Here is a 20,228-nt window from a genome sequence, read left to right on the forward strand (position 1 = left end):
GCAAAGTAGCTGTGTTGCTGTATGAGGAGAATGTGAAGAGGGTTGCCCTGTTTGGCACACCAAGGCATCATTCCGACAAAACAGCAGTGTGCCATGCCTGGCAGGAGGTAGCGGCCAGCCTCAAAGTGTAGAGAAGTCCTGCAGGACTCAGGAACAGATGTTGGAGAAGATGACACACATTAAGGAATCTGGCAAGCAAGACTACCATACAGTACCATGTACCAGGTAGATGGCCCAAGATTGCTTGTCATGAAAGTTTGCCTGTCAACCTATTCCACACTTACTGCTTGCCTATGCGAAGCTGTCACGTGACCTTACAGTTCTTTTGTTGCATCTCATACCTAGCCATACTTCAGTGGAGCACACACTCAAGCTGCGACTTGGAATTGAAAATCTCGCCACACTCACATATTACATGCATCAAAACACTGTAACATAAACATGGTCACTTACTGAAGCCCAGGGTAGATTTCAGGCTGGGCATATAGCAACCATCTGTGACCCCTGTAATGCGGGAAATGCATCAGTGTGTTTACACTGGGCAGCCATGCCATGTGATGCAGCGGTAAAGGAGGTGAAAGTACTGGCCATGCTGACCGACACATATGTTTTTGCATGTGTGAGAAGCACGTCAGCTGATATCGCAGTGCTAGCTGGCAATGAGCCACAGTTGAAGGTTGTAATAACCTTGCCAACCTGTGGCAGTGCTTTCCCTATGTTGTAAGTTGGCTGCCAGTGGCCTTGCTGCAGAATGGTAAAAATCTGCAACTTGCTCCCTCGACCTGGAGCAAGCTGAGCCAATTGTTCTCACTGATTGGCAGGTTGGTGTGCCAAGGTCTGCAAATATGGGCTGGTGCTTGCTGGTTTCTCTGGAATGCCTTCTTTCATTATGTATCACCTTAATCATGAAATTCTGTATTTGAATCAATTTAAACAATTTAAAAGTCATCTTAAGGTGTGAAAAGGATAACCCTCAAAAAAAGGTTCCCCAAAAATATTTTTTTTCAGAAATATGAAAAAGCATCCAATAAAAACTTTTCAAAATAACTCAGACTATGCCACTTTAAGAGCTCCTGTGCCCACAAAGCTTCCCATACTCGCATTCTAAATGGACGTACCAAGAGAAAAAGAGCAATGCTGAGACAAATCCTTCAGGATTGTGCTAGGTGCTCATTTGTATGTTTTTGCATCAAATCTGGGGCCTTGGGTACGACATGGGTTAAGCACTCTGGCACACAAAATGCAGCAGATCAAGAAATAGTAACTCAGCAGGAAATGGGTGCAGAACCTTCTCTCCCAGCTCTGTGATCCCCTGCACACCTGCTCTTACAGCACCTCAGTATCTGTCCCAGACTGTCTAATCTCTGAAAGGCTTAGAGGGAAAGTGGACAGTCACGTAAAAGAGCACATTCAAGCTTCAAAATTATATCAAAGGTTACCCTATTCATTGGAAAAATTAATTTCTCTTGTTTACCTGCTTTTCAGTGTAGATGTTTTATGCAGTGTAGACTTCTTGAAGATAAGTTTAATTATTAATTTCACTGATAAGTATAACACACATGCCTTTCTCAGTTTCATCAAATGTAAAATCAGCCAACTAACATTTGTTTTTCTGACCAATAAAGGTTAGTCCAAATCCATAGACCTCAATGTTTGACTAAATTTCAATCAGTGGAATGACCATAAATTTCATCTGAAGAGTATAACACAATCTGAACGTGACTAAAAATTGCAAGAATGAAGGATAAAGCCTTCAGTGCTGTGTACCTACCTCTCTTTTTGTGCCATTTATAAAGGCACTTTGTATCAGTCCTTTTTCTGTATCTGCCCAGTAGATTCTTTCATTCCTGTAGTGGAAGTCCAAAAGGACTGATATCCCAGAATTGGTCACGAGCCTCTGGTGGTTAGTTCCCTCTCTGTCAATCTTGAATATTGCATTACCATGGCTGAAGATGAGGTATGGAGGTGGAGCTTAAAGAAATTAAAAGCAAATAAATGTCTGAACTGGACCTGATCAGAGACACAATGGAGCCTGGAAATTACTGTTAACATTAATAGCAATGCCTCCATTATTTGGGGTTACTGAGCAGTAATAGTCAAAATACAGACTGGTGCACATTTCCTAATCGTTTATCACCGTGTAGAATTGCTGTTTGGAGTAAGTAGCTTCCATACATCACTACATTGAAGAGAAAAATTAGGCTAGGCTATCACTGCCATAACGGGTACTCAAAGTAAATGTGTATCATATTATAAAGCTAATCCACTGTAGGTGGCATTCCGACTGCCCATATAAGGGTACAGTAGCCTAGTGATTATGGTACTAGACTAACAACCTGGAGATTGTGAGTTCAAATCCTAATGTGGTCAAATTGAAGTTAATAAATGTAGTAATTTGTGGGCTCGTGCCAGGAAAAAATGACCAGTGAAAGCTACTCGAGTCATAAAAACTCAATTGGTTCACTAATGTCCTTCAGGAAAAGGAACCTAGTCTGGCCTAAATGTGATTCCACTGCCACACTATGTGGTTGACTCTTAATGCTCTATGGGCATCTAGGGATTGGCGATTAATGTGGCCTGACTGGTGTTGCCTATATCCCAAGAACAAATTTTTAGAATCAATCAGACATTGCAGCAGAAGCAGGATACTGCTTGTTGGGTAAAATGCTGCATTGTTGATACCAAACTCCCACTACCATGGATTCTGCATTTAGAGCTCCCCAGTTGAAGTGTCCTCAGATCCTGCAGTTGGCTGAGGATGACCGGCAAAAACACGACTGCCAAAGATATCAGATGACATGCAAGGCATACTGTCTGGTCACATCGCTAAGCTACTGATTCATTCCAGCCAGCTACTTGTGAATGATACAAGAGCAGTGCTTTAGGAGTCAGTGACAGAGCTGTGTCATCTTCTTCAGGAACATCTCCAGACATGATCTAGCATCTGTATTGCACTGGCAATGGCTGTCTGTACACATGGCACTCAACTTTTAAGCCTCTTTAAGCCTCTGACTCCTCCCAGGATAGGACTGGGACATCTGCAATGTCAGCTGGTTTGCTGTATACAGATATATCAAGTCACAGATGGATTATTTAGCAACACCTTCATCACATTTTCCACTGATGAGCCACAGCTGCATGAGTGGGGTGCACATTCGGGAGAAATTGATCCTCATTGCGTCTGTTTTCCGAATTGAAAACGGGGACAAAAGGACCAATTTCGGAGCACAACGTCCCTCGTCTGATCTGAACCTGTCTTATGGGGCTGCCATATTGGTAAAGGTGGTGTTTCAGGCATCCCTGGCGATTGTCTGAAACATGCACTTGGCCTCTTGCCTCACGCCAGTTTAAGGACCCCCTCAGCAAAATTTGTCAGCGCTGAGCGAAGCATGCGCGGACATGCTCCTTTCAGGTTTTCATGTGCTTGCTATGGCCTAACAACAAAAAAGTATGTTTTTGAAATTTAACTTAATTTCATGTGGAGCCAGAAGGAGCAGGAGTGCTCCACAACACTCCTGAGGGCCGCTTCCGGCTTGCCATCAACCTCTTCCAATACTCATTCCCCACACCCCCCACCCCCCTGTAATGTGGTGACCAGAATTGTATGCAGTACACTAGCTATGGCCCAACTAGTGTTCTATACAGTACTAGCATAAACTCCCTGCTCTTATAGTCTATGCCTCGGCTAATAAAGGAAAGTATCGTGTATGCCTTCTTAACCACATTATCTACAAGTCCTGCTACCTTCAGGGATCTGTGGACATGCACTCCAAGGTCCCTCTGTTCCACTACACCTCTCAGTATCCTCCCATTTATTGTGTATTCCCTTGCCTTGTTTGCCGTCCCCAAAGATGTGATTGTACTAGAGAGGGTACAGAGGAGATTTACGAGGATGTTGCCAGGGCTGGAGAATTTTAGCTATGAGCAAAAAGTGGACAGGCTGGGGTTGTTTTCTTTGGAACAGAGGAGGCTGAGGGGAGATTTAATTGAGGTATATAAAATTATGAGGGGCCTAGTTGGGTGGATAGGAGAGACCTATTTCCCTTAGCAGAGAGGTTAATAACCAGGGGGCATAGATTTAAAGTAATTGGTAGAAGGATTAGAGAGGAGCTGAGGAGAATTTTTTTCACACTTCTCTGGATTGAATTCCATTTGCCACTTTTCCGCTCACCTGGCCAGTCCAGACTATAGCTTTCCTCCTCACCAACAACCACACAGCCAATTTTTGTATCATCTGCAAACTTCTTAATCATGCCCCCTACATTTCAGTCTAAATCATTGATATATACCACAAAAAGCAAGAGACCTAGTAATGAGCCCTGTGGAACCCCACTGGAAACAGCCTTCCAGTCACAAAAACACCCGTTGACCATTACTCTTTGCTTCCTGCCACTAAGCCAATTTTGGATCCAACTTGCCACTTTCCTTTGGATCCCATTTTACTTTCCTGACCAGTTTGCCATGTGGGACCTTGTCAAAAGCCTTGCTGAAATCCATGTAGACTACATCAAACGCGCTACCCTCATCGACCCTCCTTGTTACCTCCTCAAAAAATTCAACCAAGTTAGTCAGACACGACCTTCCCTTAATAAATCCATGTTGACTGTCCTTGATTAATCAGTGCCTTTCTAAATGGCGATCAATACTGTCCCTCAGAATTGTTTCCAATAATTTGTCCACCATCAAGGTTAGGCTGACTGGCCTGTAATTACTCGGTCTACTCCTTTCTCCCTTTTTAAACAATGGTACAATGTTAGCAGTCCTCCAGTCCTCCAGCACCACGCCTGGAGCCAGAGAGGCTTGGAAAATGATGGTCAGAGCCTCTGCTATTACCTCCCCTGCTTCTTTTAACAGCCTGGGATACATTTCATCTGGACCTGGTGATTTATCTACTTTCAAAGATGCAAATCCCCTTAATACTTCCTCCCTCACTATGTTTATCCCATCCAATATTTCACACACCTCCTCCTTAACTACAATGTCTGCATTGTCCCCCTCCTTTGTGAAGACAGACTCAAAGTATTCATTAAGAACCATACCAACATCTTCCTCCTCCTCACAAAGTATTCATTAAGAACCATACCAACATCTTCCTCCTCCTCACAAAGTATTCAGTAAGAACCATACCAACATCTTCCTCCTCCTTATTTGTCTCTAATAGGCCCCACTCTTTCCTTAGTTGTCCTATAAAACCTCTTTGGGTTTTCCTTGATTTTACTTGCCAATATTTTTTTCTTGCCCTCTCTTTGCTTTCCTAATGTCCTTTTTAATTTCACCCCTGCACTGTGTTCAGTTCTGGGCACCGCACCTTAGGAAGGATATATTGGCCTTGGAGGGAGTGCGGTGTAGATTTAGAAGGATGACACCTGAACTTCAAGGGTTAAATTATGAGGAGAGATTACACAAAGTGGGGTTGTATTCCCTGGAATTTAGAAGATTAAGGGGTGATTTGATCGAAGTTTTCAAAATATTAAGGGGAACTGATAGGATAGATAGAAAGAAACTATTTCTGCTGTTTGGGGAGTCTAGGACTAAGGGATATAGCCTAAAAATTAAAGCCAGGACTTTCAGAAGTGAAGTTAGGAAACACTTCTACACACAAAGGGTGGTAGAAGTTTGGAACTCTCTTCCGCAAATGGCAGCTGATGCTAGCTCAAGTGCTAATTTTAAATCTGAGATTGATAGAATTTTGTTAGCCCCATATCCCTTAATACCTTTGGTTAAGACGGATGTATGGAATTAAGTCACAGATCAGCCATGATCTCATTGAATGGCGGAACAGGCACAAGGGGATAAATGGCCTACTCCTGTTCCTATATGTTCCTATAATGTAGGTTTGCATATATGATTACAGTTAGAGTTTGCAGGGGCAGGTACTTAGTGGAGAGAAACCTGCTTTCTAGTAAGAAGGAAAATATTCAGGCAAGTCACCCTTGGCCACTCTTGCACGTTGGTTACAGAATGGAATTAAGAGTTGCTGGAGAATGGTGTAATGGCACTGAGGGCATCTAACATTAGAGGAATTAACTGAAAAAATACAAGTGGAATATAAACACAATAAAAATGCAACAATGGGGATATAATCAATAACATTTCAATGCATTAATTAGCATATTTATTAATGATATTGATAGTTTTGTTTTATTTTGCTTGTAACATTTTTCTTCCTATTAATCATTGAAATCCTTGCATCAGAGCTTGTTGTCACTGGTTTGCAAAATTGTTCAAACTCCTCTCAAATAAGACAGCTACAGTTTTTTAATCACAGAAAAACAACATTGTTTTTACTGAAAAGGGTTCCACTCCTTCAGTGCCCAGGCTGTTAGTGACCAGCAACACAGGATCATGCAGAACAACAGTGACTTCCCAGGAAAAGCCTTTTATTTGTTGTTGGTCGGTGTATCCTTGCAATCTCCATAGGTTACTGGATTTTCTGTTTGCACAGAGCAGATCGATGTCAGCATATTTAGAATATGTAGACTTCATTTACGTAAATGACATTAGAATGCTGAACTGGACTGGGTTAGGTTTTTCTCAAGAATTTGACAGCTGGCCTAGATTTTTGCCAACAACTTTCTTCCAGCTCAGTTTACAACCTTTAGCTTCTTTGTCAACTGCAGTGGAATCTGTTCTCACAATGTTAGACCAACATTTTTGTTCAAGTTTTAGTGACAAACATTAATGGTTATTCTCTACTCGGGCCCTTCTGGCAAGCAGTGGCATTGGCGAGGAAGAGTGGTCAAGAAATTGTGGGCCTGCAGACCTTGATTTTTAATCTATTAATTTAAATATATGGAAAATTATAGCCTGGGGCCCCACTATTTCACAATCCCCACTTCCTACAAGTGCCACTCCTTGCCGGAAGCATCTGATTGGAGTATCAGCCGTATTGTATTGTGGAATGGTCCTGGTTAGCTTTTTATTCCACATTAAATTAACACACAATGGAGGTAATTTTGATTTTGGGCAATAGTGTAAAATGGGCGATATCAATTCAGCTGTCTGTTATCCATGTCTCCTGATTTTCATTTCCATTGAAGTTAATGGTCTGTTTTCCCAAAGGATAATTTGACCAGCTTTGGAAAAATTGGGAATATTGCATGGAGTCTTGCCCTATCAATGGCAATATTCCATCACCATATCGCAGACTAAAGGTGGCCAAGATTTCAGTTACTATGATAGGGAGAAGACCAGCTTTTAACCGATCTTAGCATTTGTAACAAGAAGTAAAAGTGAAAATTTGGATGTCAACTCCTATCATCACTCACCTGATCCCTATTAGACTAGGCCACCTTTTCTTTGAGTCCTAGCCACTAACACTGGACAGAAAGAGGATAAGTCGAAAAGCAGTGACAATTCACTTATGCCATTGTCTCTAGGTCAAAAACAGTGGGATCACTGGTGGTTACAGAAATATCCAACCTAGAATTTTGTTATATATAGCATACCTTTGATATTAGACTTAGAGCAGACATGAATGGTAATCAGATACCAAAGTAGCACCACTACAGTATTAGGTTACATTTTCCAGTGTGGTTTTTCTTTTGGCTTAAGTTATTTTCCTCTTGCTTTTTTAAAAAAACAACATAAAAATCAGTTCATCAGTGACTTACAGTTTGTATGACAAGACCATTTATTGTCCTCTAATGTGTAACCAGGCAGACAGGAGCAGGTGTACGACCCTGGCGTGTTGGTGCAGATCTGACCACAAGTTCCCAGTCCACCTTCAAAGCATTCATCAATGTCTGAAAGATAATATTTACAACTGTGTGACAAGCCAGCAGGCTATTTGCTGTGACTGACCCACAATGCAGTAATTATTCATTTTACACATATAAACAGCATAAAAATCTTGTCTGGAGGTACAATTAGATTGTTTTGTCTGGGATGCAGCACAATGTTTGTATAGTTTATTTGCGAATCATACTTTGCAATATTATATAAGTATTAACAAGCTTATCTTGATCATCATTCAGCCTGATAACTTAAAACATATTTTTGTTCACAGTAATTTAAAATGGAAAAGCATTTTGGATAGTAGCTTTGAAGATCATTGTGTTATTTTCTAAATTCTTCACTCCATTCATGTTGTTATTTGTTGCTGTGTATACAGAAGCATTGATTTATGATGACTACTTTATGGGTTTTGGATGCTTCTGCTGGATCTGTCAAGAAGAGGAATTGAGGGTTATAAAGATATTGGGCCAGACTTTGCTGACAAAATAACGGCAAGTTTAATACACACGCCGTTGTTAGTGTGTAAATCATTCAGCAATTTGTGGCATGAGTTGCTAATCATCACAAATTCTTTGACGATTTGTGCTATTAGCCTCAATGAAAACGGCAACTCACCATCAACCTCCCCGTGAGTTTCAAGAAATTGCTGTATTTGCACAGTAAATACGAATTAAACTCACTGCAGAAAGTTAGGGCTGATACTTAACAGTGTAAGGACCTTTTTCATTACGAGATTTATGTTCCTGCAATGCCACTCAACCTTTCCAGCCCAGAAATTGAAACTGTGGAATCTCATCCCTGCAGGTAGTAAATTGTTCTTAGAGGTTTTTAAAACTTTTAATTTAAATTTTTTTTCTTACTTTTCCTATTTGTCTCTTTTTCTCTCTCTCGCTTAATCCAATCTATCTTTGCCTCTCTTTATTTCTCTTTCTGTATCTAATTTGACTCTAATTCTCCCTATTTCCTCTCCATCATTCCTCTGTTTCTTTCTCTATCCTTAAACCCTCTTTGGTTAAGGAGATAGACTGTTGGTTCCGTCATTTACCAGGGACCCAGATGCCCCATTGACCTCGCCCGTGGAACATGGCAGTGTTATCAGCTCGAGGATCCAGCAATTTGCGGCACAAAAATGTTTCGAGCTGAAGGGTGAGGAAAATAATCTAATAATCTAATAATCGCACGCCGCGAGATACCCCGCTCCAGCAAATTCGGGGCCATTAAGCGGACTGCTTATTTTTTTTCAGGAAAGGTAAGGAACTTCCTTAAAATAGAGGATCAACAGATAATGAGGGAGAAGATAAAGTCCATGAAAATAAAATCATGTATCAACTATGGGTGGGGTGCAGACTTAATGGGCCACATAGTCTTTTCTCACTCCACACATTTTAATATTTTTAGGAATACATTTAAATGTTGCTATGTATTCCCCAAACCCATAGATGACAATCAGTCATGTTCCTCACCCATCTGCCTCCCAGCCAGGTTGGCAGCAGTGTGGGGGGGGTGAAGATACGTGCGGCAAACCCGAATTAAAAAAAACTTATCGTTTCCGACGCGATCGTGATTTAATTGATGGCGATTAAAGTTGTTTCTGGGTTTCGTGCCTGGCAGCCCCTGATTGACAGGCTGGCTGCCGACAGGAGCTGCAACGCAAGGTGGTGGGGGGGGGAAGAGAAAGAGAGAGAGCGAGACATCATCTGGTGCTGGAACAGAGAGTGGAGGGTGCTGAAGATCGGGGTGGGGGGAGAGGGGAAGATCAGGGGGGAGAGGGGGAGATTGGGGGGCAGATCAGAGGGGGGAGAGGGGGAGATCGGGGGGGGAGAGAGGGGGAGATCGGGGAGAGAGGGGGAGATCGGGGGGAGAGGGGGAGATCAGAGGGGGGAGAGGGGGAGATCGGGGGGGGAGAGAGGGGGAGATCGGGGGGAGAGGGGGAGATCAGGGGGGGAGAGGGGGAGATCGGAGAGGGATATTGGGGGCTGAGAGAGACATTGGAGAGGGAGGCACGGACATCGGAGCAGGGTGAAAAGGTAGGTTTATTTTGTATTTAACTTTGTGCAATGGTTTTTTATTTAATTTATTCAGTTTATTTTTGCCTGATCCAGCCCTTCATGCCTGGTTTCACCAGGTGCGCACACAGGTGCATCTGTGGCAACCCCGGAAGTCGGCGGGTTGGAGCCGGCTTCCGAACCCGCTCGGGATTTTCGCGGCCCTCCTGCCCCCAACACACCCGCAATTTGATTTTAAAATTGAGCCCTTTGCCTCTCTACCAATCTTCCTTTTTTCTTCATGTCTCCTCCATCCTGTTCATCATTCTTTGGTTTACCGAGCTCTCAAATTTGAACTGTGGGCTAATTGAACAAAAGCTCAAATGCCAATATTCCAACGATCTAATGGACTGAAGTTTTTATGCTGTGTGAATATCAGCATACAAGTATGAAATTCCTTCTTCCATTATTTTAACAGAGGCATTAGACATGCTTATTTTGCTTGCAAAACAACAATCACTTCAAAGTAATTCATTATATAAAGCATTTGGAGACATTTCTCAGAGATGTGATAGGGCACTATATAAATACAAGTTGTTTGTTATTTTTGTAAAATACATCCTTCAAGTTTCAGCAAATAACATTTATTTGAACCAACATTTAATTTTTTTAAACAATTATGTCTATTCTTTGTAATTAGAGTATGAGGAAAAAAAGGAAGCAAGTGATCTATACATTTTCAGTTACTTCTTCTCATTCATATTGAGATTTCTTTCAATTAAAATTTCTGGGGTCTGTGTGTTAAACTGTTTGCACTCAGAAGGAATTTTAGGGTCCTGGCTACTGGAGCAGATCAGGGACTAAGTATTGTGCAGCAAGTGACTCACCTCCTGACTTCTCAAAGACTCTCCAACATCTTCAAGGCACAAGTCAAGAGTGTGATGGAATGCTCTCCACTTGCCTGGATGAGTGCAGCTGCAGCAACACTCAAGAAGCTCGACACCATCCAGGTCAAAGCAGTCTGCTTGATCGGCACCCCATCAATCTCCTTAAACATCCACTCTCTCCACCATTGGTGGCCCGTGGCTGCATTGTGTACCATCTACAGGAGGCACTGCAGCAACTCGCCAAGGCATCTTTGACTGCACCTCCCAAACCCGCGACCTCTACCACCTAGCAGGACGAGGGCGGCAGGCGCATGGGAACAACACCATCACCTCCAAGTTCCTCCCCACGTCACACGACATCCTGTCTTGGTCATATATCGCTGTTCCTTCATTGTCGCTAGGTTAAAATCCTGGAACTCCCTATCTAACAGCACTGTGGGAGGGTCTTCACCACACAGACTGCAGCAATTCAAACAGAAGGCTCACCACCACCTTCTCAAGGGCAACTAGGGATGGGCAATAAATGCTGGCCTTGTTAGTGACACCCAAATCCCAATAATGAATTAAAAGAACACAATGACTCCTCAAAGAAAATTACTGCTACACTGAATACATGGTCCAACTCTAATTCACAAATTAATTTTACTAACCTCCAGGGAGTTTTATTTTCCGTAAACAGCACTACCCTGAGAATTGCTTCTCTTTTATACATTTATAAATGCCACTTATTTATACCTCAGGAGTATTCTACAGCTCTAACAAAACTACAAGTGGAAGCAATTGTCTAAATGTCTGACATATGACTTCAAATAACCTAGCTGCAGCTAACCACTGTGACTCATGCATGCCTAGCATACGCTATAGGAGATATACATCCCTCTTTATGATATTACATCAAACTATTTATTTAGCATGGATGTGTATCAATGGATTCTCCATCAGAGTATTGGTGGCATCTGCCAAAGAAACATCAATGTTTTAAAACTGGGGCAGAGGTGGAACAATCAGTTCATTCTTTGACACACTCCATTCATACTCCAACAGAAGGAAAACACTGGTTGTATTGAGCAGTCAAGGTGAAAGGGCAAGGCCCAAGTTTTTTTTCATTCGTTCATAGGATGTGGGCATCGTTGGCATTTATTGTCCATCCCTAATTGCCTTTGAGAAGATGGTGACGAGCCACTAGGCCATTTCAGAGGGCGATTAAGAATCAACCACATTGCTGTGGGTCTGGAGTCACATATAGGCCAGACCAGGTAAGGACGGCAGGTTTCTTTCCCTAAAGGGCATTAGTGAACCAGATCAGTTTTTACGACAATCCGGTAGTTTCATGGCCACCATTACTGATACTGTTTTTTTTTTATTCCCGATTTTATTTAATAGTGTGGGGACACCACCAAGTTTGACAAAAATAAAAACAATGATGTAAATCAAAAACTTATAATTATGTTACACCAAGTTTAGATTTTTAAAACCTAAATATTTCATTATGGATGTTGATGTCTATTAAAATATCCTAAAGGGAAGCAAAAATTCCCATTTATTAATATTAATAGAATTCTTTTATATTTCGACAGACTGCTGACCACGTACAGAAGCAAAAAATGCTAGAAATTTCATTCATGTATGTATTATAAAATCAAAAACGTTGATGTATTTCAAGACAAACATCAAAAAATTGTGTTCAAGTTTTTATTTAACTTTGTCAACTTTTTGAGATTTCTGTATGGATACAATGGTAGTAAAGATCAAATTTTAAAATTCATCAACTTTTTCACTGATGTCATGTAAATCATCTCAATATCACTGATGAGATGCTTAAAATCTGATGCCTCATAGGAACAGGAGTAGGCCATTCAGCCCCTTGAGGGTGTTCCGCCATTGAATTAGGTCATGACTGATCTGTATCTTAACTCCATCTACCCGCCTTGGTTCCATAACCCTTAATACCCTTGCCTAACAAAAATCTATCAATCTTAGTTTTGAAAGTAGCAATTGACCTAGCCTCAACAGCTTTTTGGGGAGAGAGTTCCAGATTTCCACTAACCTTTGTGTGAAGAAGTGCTTTCTGACATCACCCCTAAATGGCCTAACTCTAATTTTAAGGTTATGCCCCTTTGTTCTGAACTCTCCCACCAGAGGAAATGCACCTCAATTAGATAACCCCTTAATCTTCTATGCTCAAGGGAATACAAGCCTAGTCTTTGCAACCTGCCCTTATAATTTAACCCTTTTAGCCCTGGTATCATTCTGATGAATTTGCACAGCACCCTCTCCAAGGCCAATATATCCTTCCGGTGGTTCAGTGCCCAGAACTGAATGCAGTACTCCAGATGAGGTCTAACTAGAGCTTTGTACAGCTGTAACATAACTTCCACCTCTTTGTATTCCAGCCCTCTTGAGATAAAGGCCAACTTTCCATTAGCCTTTTTAATTATTTTTTGTACCTGTCCACTAGCTTTTAATGATTTCTGTACTTGGACCCCTAATCTCTCTGCTCTTCCAGAGTTCCTAGCTTCTCGCCATTTAGAAAATCTTCTTATCTTAGTTCCAAAATGTATAATCTCACACTTTCCTACATTGAACTCCATCTGCCAGTTTTGCCTACTCTCTTAATCTATCAATGTCCCTTTGCAACTTTCTGCTCCCATCTATTGTACCACCTAACTCAGTGTCATCAGCAAACTTAGATATATGACTCTCTGTTCCTTCAGCCAAGTCATCGATAAATATAGTGAAAAGTTATAAATATAGTGAAAGCCTGCTTCAGATGGAGAAGGTGCTGAATCTTTAAATATAACTTTTACTGACTTCTGGGATGATTACGCATCAAAGCTTCATTTTGCTGTGTGACTGTCTACCCAGAAAAACCTGGATTTCAGCAAATATGATATGGACATTTCAGTGAGTTCTTTACACGCAGTTACAAGGAATAAAATCATACCCATGAAAGGCTGCTAATGACTAAATAAAGCTGCAACAACTGATTTCACTTACAACCGTCAACAGGAGCTGGGGAGATGAATCCTTCATTTCCTATCTCTGGGCTCTAAGTGACGGTACACCACTTACTTTTCTCCAACTACGTGTTTGAACTTGAGCAATTATAACCATTAACAATTAGGAATTACTCGTGATTTAAAACCAGACTGCTTCTGTCTACAATTAAACAAATGCTCCATTATGACAAAAGCACTGAATTTTCACTTGTGAATTCTGATCACAGAGATAACTTGGGTTGCACCATTTAAAATAAAAGGCAAACAAAACAAAAGACTATTCCAATGCTCTCCTGGCCGGCCTCCCATCCTCCACCCTCCACAAACTTGAGCTCATCCAAAATCTGCTGTGTCCCTTTGCCCCACCATTGCCGGCTGTGCCTTCAGCCGTCGAGGCCCTAAATTCTGGAATTCCCTCCCCAAATTTCTCCATCACTCAACCTCTCTCGCCTCCTTTAAGACCCTCCTTAAAACCTACCTCTTTGACCACCTGTCCTAATATCTCCTTCTTTGGTTTGGTGTCAATTTATGTCTGATTACGCTCCTGTGAAGTGCCTTCGGACATTTTCCTACCTTAAAGATGCTATATAAATTCAAGTTGTTGCTGTTGTACAGATATTTTTCTTTGGTGAGATAGGAGAACTTATTTTATAAATGCACGCTCCCCATAAGTGAGGCTTCTGGCTGAGAGTGTGCATTTGTAAAATTAGTCCTATGATGCACAATATTACAAATGTAGTTGCAGGTACATCTGGTAAGGACTACAACTGTTCCAACATGAGTCTGTGCATATGTGTATGTGTGTACAGTGTGTATGTCTTAAAAGAGCTTATATGGCAAGTAAGGTGTCTTTTTTCATCTTTATAAACATTGGGCCAGAATTTGCTATCAAAATAATGGTGAGGTTAATGGCGCTCACCGCTATTTATGTGCAAATGGCACAGCAACTTCAGGTGAGGGGCAGATGCGAGGTTAAATGCAGATATCCAAACATTGGTGTCCGAGCTGCGCTGCTCTGCTATTAGGTTCGCAATCTGCCTCACCGTTGAAATGCATTGAATGCCGTGAAGTTGCTGTATTTGCGCGGTAGATACGAACTAAACTCGCCACAGAAAGTTAAGTCTTGTCCATTTCAGTCTATGTACCCTTACAACGATGTGATAATTGTTAATTACTGCCAGTCAAGCTCTCTGGCACTAAAAATTAATTATTACAAGTGTGGAGTTTCATTCCTCCAGGTTTTAATTGCTGTTGGAGATTTTAAAATTGTAAAATTTTCAATTTTTCAATTTCTGTCTCTTTTTTCTCTCTCTCTTAATCCAATCTTTCTTTCCTTCTCTTTATTTCTCTTTCTGTACCTGATTTGACATTGAATTCACCCGCTCTAATTCACACTTCCTTCTCAGTCCTTGCGCTGTTAACTTCACAATCCTTCAATCTGATTGGTTAAGGAGATACCCTGTTGCTTGCCCTGTTCACTCAGGTCCCAGATGCCCTGTTTCTCTCACTGCAATGTTATCAGCTCGCACTTTCAGCAACTTGCCATGCAAAAATTTTTTAAAACTAAATGTGCAAGGGTAGATGCCATTAGATGGCCTGTCACAGCAAATTATGGGCCAATGTAGCCTAGAAATTACTGTTCACCATGATTACAGTTGAACACTCATGGATTAACACCTTTGTTAAATTAGCAGACTAAGGAAAGTCATACAAGCATGTTAAGCATTGGTTCACTGATACCGTTGGCAGTAATTCTAGGCAATGTGGCTGAACAGTTTGTGATTTCATAAGAGCCTTACTCCACCAGACACCAGGTGTAATCGGTGTCAGCAGCTGTACTTCAACTAGCCTCCTCTGCAGGAGGTAACGGTTGTCATAAATCTCCACTCCATTTCACAACCTTGTCTGAGTCACAGATTTCAGACTCAGCCTTTCTCCTTGATGACGCGCTGTTATCTGATTTCAGTATCAGAAATGCAACACATACCAAGACAGATCAAGTAAATATTATCATAAAACTAGAAAGCTGCAAAGACAAATACATTGAATCACTGCTAAGTGTGTACAGGTTCTGTCTACATCTGTTGGTAGTTATTAGCAGTGCCTACAGTACACCTGAATCATCTCACTGTCACTGTTCACATTCTGTGGCTTACCCTTTCTTTATTGTTGCTGTAGCAAGAAAATTAGTTCATGAAAAACAATTTTCTTGTCCATTGCTCATCTGTCAAATATCTTCACTGCTGTGACTCAGAAGTAGAGTTGGTGTCTTTTAAGTAAGTATCAGATAATAATACCTTTATATTTGCTGTTACTTACGTTTGCAATAATTCAAAAAATCTATAAACATTATGGGGCAGAGCCACTGCTTTGGGCCAATCGGGAAATTGGGCGCAAAATGCGCTCAAAATTGCGCTGGTTAGGTTACAGTTTAAGAGTCCGCTAAAATTCATTTGCATAATCACAAATGTAAAATCTTCCATGAACCAGCACAATCGAGCAGTCTAATAGAACATAATCATTACTTTTATTTCTTCTTTCCATTAAAAAGTATTCCTTGATGTTGTTAAGAGTGATAACCTGGTGCAGTTTTATTAATATAGCTGAAAATGGGTTTATCACAAAAAATAAGCATTTTTAGTAAGGGTGTCCTGTTCTCCACCTGTCAGTAATCTGATTTAAAATCACTGAAAATGACTTAAAAGAACCATACTGAACCATTTACTAGTTTCACTGATGGTACACTAGTCAGTTTCTTGGTAAGTTAAATATTTTTGATATGAAAGATTTTTAAAACGTGCCTGCTCACCTAAGAAAATGCGTACAATTTGAAGAGCCTTCCTGAATCAGCACAATTGGCAGAATCCCACAATTTTGACCTGGGGGCGTGGTCAGTTCTGTGGGCGGGGCCTGTTTCGGGCAAACTGAATCTTGAACCAGATTAAAAGATCATGGAAATCACGAGCGTAAGTGGTTTTGGGCGTAACTCATGTTTCAAATTCCCCGATCTTTTGCGCTGGTTCGGCCGATTCCACCTCCGGATTGCGCTGGAATCTGACCGTAATGCTAACGGAAACTCTACCCCTATATTTTAAACTTTTTAGCTTATTTATGATGAATGGGGAGTTTTACCAGATCAATAACATTGTTCTTGCACCAAAACAGAATGTCAAACATTCATTGCTATTTTAAACCCCTAATATATGAACACCTTTCAGTTACTTATTTCCATTAGTTCTTGTTAAAGGAGTATTCCAGGATAAGTCCCTACAACTACCATATCCTTGAATATTACTTCAAAAGATAGCCAGATATATTGTAAACTTATTTAGAGGTAAAAATAAACATTTAAAATGTTTACATTGTGATGGTCGGCCTCCTGCTTAAAGCCAGAATTGTTGTACCACTTTTGAGGCTAATTAGCGAGAGATGACATTTGTTTGGTCAACTTTAGCCTCCCCGCTGTTCCTGTCAAAGCAATAGAGCACCTGTCCGCCACTGAGACATTCACAGTAATGTTATCTTTATAGTTATTTCTCTGCATTCAAAACACTGCTAGAAGTGGAAAAAATATTGGTATTCAGTCAAAAGTCCAGTTTCTGGCAATGAAAGTGTACATACAGTGGCATTCCTTTTAACATCTCTCAAAGTTTGATGGACACTGACATTGCTTTCAGTGGGAGCTATTAGAAGTCTGAACCTGAATCCAGCCTTGGAAACAGTACAAAAATGTAAGCTTTAACTGAAAGGGAATAGTAAATGTTTTTAATATTTTATATGTTACTTTTTATTTTGAATTTTTGAATACATTTTAAAAGAATACTTGATTGTATTTTCTTACTGAATACTCAAGGATAATGTCACTCTAAGGCTTATCCTCAAACATTCTTTAAAAAAAATCAAAATTAAAATCTCCAATCCTCCGGTTTCAATGAGTATACACGGGATTTTTCGGTACAGAATAAGACAGTCACACTGTCGATACCAATTTCACCGTGACCTAATTTTTCCCTTGTGTAATCGAGAGTAAAGAGCAACATAGCATTGAAAAACAAGAGAGTACAGGTTTTTGCTTGTAAAATGTCATGTTATATGAAGAGATAATTACAGAGCATGAAAGAAGCATTCCTCTAGAGCTGAACAGAATTGTATGTGGCATGACAGATACCTCTAACCAGATCATGACAGATACCTCTAACCAGATCATGACAGATACCTCTAACCAGATCATGACAGATACCTCTAACCAGATCATGACAGATACCTCGAACCAGATCATGACAGATACCTCTAACCAGATCATGACAGATACCTCTAACCAGATCATGACAGATACCTCGAACCAGATCATGACAGATACCTCGAACCAGATCATGACAGATACCTCGAACCAGATCATGACATTTTTGCAAACCTGACATTCACATCAAGAAGTTCAAATACTTGCTGCAAGCAAAAAACATTCAATTTCCTTTTCAATTTGAAATATTATTCATTGCCCTTTACTGGTGTCTCTTGCTTTCTCCCAGAAGTATTTTTTAGCTGGGAGGACATGATAATCTGAGCTATACACGTCTCAATCAACACTGCGAATGTAGCCTAGATTACCTGTTTAATGTATTTAAGCATTTGTGTTGAGGAAAATTATTTGTTTTCTTCCCTTATTTCCCCCAAGACGGAGCATCCTGCTACACCAAGACATTCCATCCAGTGAGTAATCAATGATAATAGTGTGCAATCTTGATCTTTAAAGCAGTTAAATCATGATAATTAGAACTTTTCATTGAACATTACCATTATTAAATGTTAAATAAATAAGCAGTATAAAGTCTCCGTAAAAATAGCAAAGAGGAATTTGATATGAATGCATTAAGTGTTCATGCAATAACATCACTGACAATAATTGCTAGCCTACAGATACCATTAATTTTAACATATTGGTTGCACCTTTTATGCCAAGCAGCTGAAAAATAATTTGCATTGATATATAAGTCACATCCCCAGTATGTAGGTTGCAAAAACCTGCTTTGAGGTACAACACGTTTTACTACAGATAGAATGACAAAGGAAAAGAACTAAAGGCAAGAACATAAAGTAGGTCCAAGGGAGAAAAAAACTTTTTGGCCCAAGAAGCTGACTCTATCCAGAGTCCATGTATGATTGTCCCATCGTGAATTTCCCCAGACTCTCTCCATGCCAACACCACCTGTGGGTCCCCTACTCTAACGAACACTAAGTTCCTTCTCCTAACTTCCCTGAAAAAGAAATCATACAACGCTATTAATATTAATCTCCTTACTCAATTGATATCAATCCAGCTCCTTTTTAAAGGTATCAAGTGACCATGAATAAATCATCTTCTCTGGGATTCAATGCTACATATCTACTATCCTGTGGGAAGTGGGGTAGAAACTTTTTTCTAATCTTTACCCTTGCTCAAGGCTTGTGAATGTTGTACTTTTGTTCTTTAATCCCATGCCCATTGTCCAAGTTCAATAGTTAGTTTACCTCAACCTTATCGTTGCATTAGAATATTTTGAAGACCTGTAACATGTATACTCTCAGTCCTCTTTTTCCCAGCAAAAATATGTTTAGTCACTTGCGCTATTTTCATAATTTAATATCTTAAGGCTTGGAATCATCCTGGCCACTTTTCTCTGCACCCTTTGCAATGCATCCACATTTTTTGAGGTAGGGTCACCAAAACTGAATGCCACGCATAAGAATTATATCCTCATTATTGACCTGTACCATGTCTTTATGACTTGTTCTGACTTGTAATCCCATGCCCTCTTAATGTACCCTGTTTAGCCTTTTTGAGAACTGCTTCATACTGATGCTTTCAAGGTTTGAATAATGATCACTTCCAAATCATTTTCCTTTTCACCCTTTGCCAGTGGAGAGCTTTTCATTTTATACATGTTTATTATTACCTGTTCCTATCTTACATTTATCAAAGTTTCGATCCATTTGCCACATCTCAGCTCACCTACATAAGTAGTCCAAGTCTCCCAAGCATAATAAATCTCCAGTGTCTATTGACACCACTGTGTCAGCCAATGAGTTGGAAGCAGGGTGGGACTTATAGCAAACAATGTCAATTTACTGAGTCTATTTAAAAAGAGTCTCTACAAACTGCAGCAAACAGAACTCATGACCGAAACTGCAGCAACATCTCCTGATAAAAGCATGGTGATTACTCCAGCAAACAACAACAACAACAACTTGCATTTAGCGCCTTTAACATAGCAAAACATCCCAGGGCACTTCACAGGGATGTTACCAAACAAAATTGGACACTGAGCCACATAAGGAGATATTAGGACATGTGACCAAAATCTTGGTCAAATAGGTGGGCTTTAAGGAGTGTCTTAAATAAGGAGAGAGGAGGAGAGCCAGAAAGGTTTAGGGAGGGAATTACAGAGCTTAGGGCCTAGGCAGCTGAAGGCACGGCCACCAATGGTGGAGCGATTACAATCAAGGATGCGCAAGAGGCAAGAATTGGAGGAGGGCAGAGATCTTGGAGGGTTGTAAGGCTGGAGGAGGGTACAGAGATAGGGAGGGGCGAGGCCATCGAGGGATTTGAAAACAAGGATGTGAATTTTAAAATCAAGGCCTTC

General features: G+C 40.6%; 1 protein-coding gene across 1 annotated transcript in view; it reads right to left on the minus strand.

Annotated features, from left to right (window-relative positions):
• Nucleotides 1-20,228, minus strand: part of egf (epidermal growth factor) — a 108,362-nt gene that overhangs the window by 76,374 nt on the left and 11,760 nt on the right. Inside the window, exons 2-3 of the mRNA XM_068007125.1 lie at nucleotides 7,614-7,745; nucleotides 1,772-1,971 (exon numbers count right to left, since the gene is read on the minus strand). Coding sequence (XP_067863226.1) covers nucleotides 1,772-1,971; nucleotides 7,614-7,745 — 332 coding nt within the window. The remainder of the gene's footprint in view (nucleotides 1-1,771; nucleotides 1,972-7,613; nucleotides 7,746-20,228) is intronic.

The sequence above is a fragment of the Heptranchias perlo genome, chromosome 1 (genome assembly GCF_035084215.1).
Source record: "Heptranchias perlo isolate sHepPer1 chromosome 1, sHepPer1.hap1, whole genome shotgun sequence".
NCBI classification, from domain to species: Eukaryota; Metazoa; Chordata; class Chondrichthyes; order Hexanchiformes; family Hexanchidae; genus Heptranchias; species Heptranchias perlo.